Raw genomic sequence first — 2,928 nt, 5'->3', positions numbered from 1 at the left:
GCGGCTCGGCGACCCAAAGTAGGGGCAAGAAGTGCAGGAACCCTCAGAAAGAGGATCCCACGGGCCGATGCCGAACCGGTAAAGAGCTGCCACGAATCGAGAGAAGTCTTGCCGGCCCCAAGTCCCCGAAATAACCTGGGAGGAGCAGCCACACATCAAGTCCTGGGGCGCGCGGCCCGGCGAGGGCCACACGTTTCTCAGCGCCAGCGTGGTGAGGGCTTCCCCTGCGGGGAGCTCCCTCGGAAACCGCGCACGTGTGGGCGGCCCCAGCCAGCCCGAACGGCCAGCGTGGTAAGACTGTGCAGAGCTGCAGCGATCGCGTCCCCCGGGAGCCCCGTCGTCGCCGAAGCCAGCGGTGCTCGCCACTCCGCCTCCCCCGCCAGCAGCCGGGGCCCGGCACGCAGCGGGAGCAGCGGGCGGTGCGGGGCAAGGACCGGGCACCCTCACTGGGTCGGCGGAAGGCGCGGCGCCCAGGCTGCGCACAGCTGCTCCCGGGGATACCCCGGCCCGCCGCGGTCCTGGGGAGAGCGCGGTTTCAGGACTCTGCCCCCAGGCTGTCGGCGCGCGGGATGCAAACGCGCGCGCGCTCCTCCTCCGCTCTTTGCGTCCCCGAAGTCCCCCAGCGCCTCACCTTCACCGAGTCCACCGGGTACATGACCGAGTGCTCCAGGATCCCGGCCATCGCTCCGGCTGTCATGTGGGTGGACACGGAGGCGCTGGTCGGCAGGTTCTCGTAGTCCTCCGACCCGGTGGCGTCCTTGCCGCCGCCGCCATCTCGGCTGTCCCCATCCATCCTCCGCGCCACCGCCTGGCTGCCCACGCTCCCGCTGCGCAGCTCCATCCGCCAGCTCCGCGGGGCGCAGGAGGCTGCAGGAGGTGGGCAGGGAGGGGGAGGGGGCGCAAAACTTCACTTCTTAAAGTGGGAGCCACCTCCCCGGGGCCGCGGCGCCTGACGCCATGGCGGGCTGGGGTGGAGCGCGGCGGCCCGAGACACCAATCGCCGGGAACCAAGAGGCCGGGGGCCGCCGCGCCATTGGTGTGCGGGACAGTGGGGACCCGCCCCCCTGTGTGACGTCACCGTCCCGTGCAAATTTCCAAGCAACCGGACGGGGGCGAGAGGAGACGTGGGGTGTCCCGGAAAGTTGTACTATCTTGAGGATGGGGCTGGTCCGCGAGGGGCAGGGGAGGTCACTGGGGAGGGGCCGCAGGGAGGTATGCGCAGAGATGGAGGCAAGGGTGACAGTGTCTCGGGGAAAATCCGCCCCCGGGGCGGGTGGGTTTGCAAACAGAATCGCTGAGCGAGCTTTGGCATTCCTAAGGCCTGAAGTTAAAACTCAGGGTCCCATTCTAGATTGCTTTGTTGGAGAGACCGCCGCTCATTCGAAATTGTTTCGCTCAACCTAAATACATAATGCAGAGCTAAATTTCTTCCTCTTGTTCTCACCGAGAGGCCGAACCCACCCTGCCCTGGACCAAGCGAGACTGTAAGGAGTGACCAGGAAGGAGCCCCTCTGAGTTGGCACTTCCAAGAAATTTTCTTTGGATCTGATATGCCCGTAAAGTCTGTAGAGGCCTGATCTCACAGTAGAAGTGCGAACTGGCTGAGAGTAAAATCTTACAGCCTTGCCCCTGCGTGTCTTAAGACTGTAGTCACCTAGTTCTTCAAGTCGTCCTAAGCTGGCCTCTTCAGTAAAGTGTAACCCAGGCTGTTTTAATGTTGTTTTGCTCCAGTTTGGGGGAAAAGGGAGAAATCAGAAAGTAGGGGAGGGACCTGTCTGCCTCTGGAAGTGTCCATCTAAATTGCATGTTCCAGGGCTTAAGATGACTTGGGCTGATCAACTTCTAGGCACCAGGGCCCTGCCTTATCTAGACAAGGCTTCTCGTCAGGAAGGCTGGACCCTGAGATATGAAAGGGTGGGGAAGACCCTGAAGATGCTGAGCCTGCTCTCTGCCCTCACCGTGATCAGCATCCCAAGCAGCTCGTAGGGATTTGAGATACAGTAATGTGAGCATAGGTAGAGATCAATAGAGGCGTCAGGGCCAAGGGCACTGTTTCCCCAGTTTTGGTAGCTGCAGATAGTAGCTGGCAAGATGAGTGCTAAGAATGTGATAACTAAAAACAGCTTTGTGTTTTTACTTAGCCATCTCTGTAATGGCTAGAGAAAACTCTACTTTTGTCAAAGGTCATTTTTAAGAAATACTGATCAGAAGCTGTTGATCCTTATTTTTAAGTGGATGCCCTTTAAGCATTAAGTCTCTGAGAACCCATTGCCCCACTTCTGGGAATGTGACAAAAACCCAAATACACATGAAGCTCTTCTTCAGAGCATTCCTTGTTAATCATTGGAAACAACCTAAATGTTCAACCAGAAGGGAATGACTAAGGAAATTATGATGCATGCATAATATTAATGAAATATTATGCAGCCTTTAAAAGTGGAATTTACGTTACACAACATGGATGATGATTATAATGTAATGTTAAATGGAAAAACAACAAAATTCTATAACCATTACATTCACAATGTAATGTAAATGTGCACAGGAGGAGAGTCGCATGGTTACTGTGCTAGTGATGGAGGATTATAGGCAACTGCTTTGACTTTATTTTTCAGACTTTAAATGATACTTATATTATTTCTGTAATTTAAAAATAAAAAATCATTCTTCTTAGGATATATATACCATATATACACATACATATGCATATCTATATATAGAAGTATATACGTATAGGATATAGATATTTACATATATAAGACATAAATAGGATATATAATATATAGATATGTACATATATCAAATATGTTGATGCATGTATATAAAATATATAGACATGTGTATATATAAAATGTATTTTTTACTTAGCCTCTCAGCATTCGTATCCATGTGTATATATAATATATGTACATTTTATGTATAAATGTA

At 52.9% G+C, this 2,928-nt stretch overlaps 1 protein-coding gene across 2 annotated transcripts in view; it reads right to left on the bottom strand.

Annotated features, from left to right (window-relative positions):
• The window catches only part of SLC25A37 (solute carrier family 25 (mitochondrial iron transporter), member 37), a 55,615-nt gene extending 54,565 nt beyond the window's left edge, over positions 1–1,050 (bottom strand). For both annotated transcript variants that reach the window (XM_011968826.1, XM_011968827.1), the window contains exon 1: positions 632–1,050. In XM_011968826.1, the coding sequence (XP_011824216.1) occupies positions 632–841 (210 nt within the window). In that variant the 5' untranslated portion in view covers positions 842–1,050. The remainder of the gene's footprint in view (positions 1–631) is intronic.
• Positions 1,051–2,928: the final 1,878 nt, after the last annotated feature.

The sequence above is a fragment of the Mandrillus leucophaeus genome, unplaced genomic scaffold (assembly GCF_000951045.1).
Source record: "Mandrillus leucophaeus isolate KB7577 unplaced genomic scaffold, Mleu.le_1.0 Scaffold86, whole genome shotgun sequence".
Taxonomy (NCBI): Eukaryota; Metazoa; Chordata; class Mammalia; order Primates; family Cercopithecidae; genus Mandrillus; species Mandrillus leucophaeus.
This window is presented reverse-complemented; position numbering and strand designations above follow the sequence as displayed.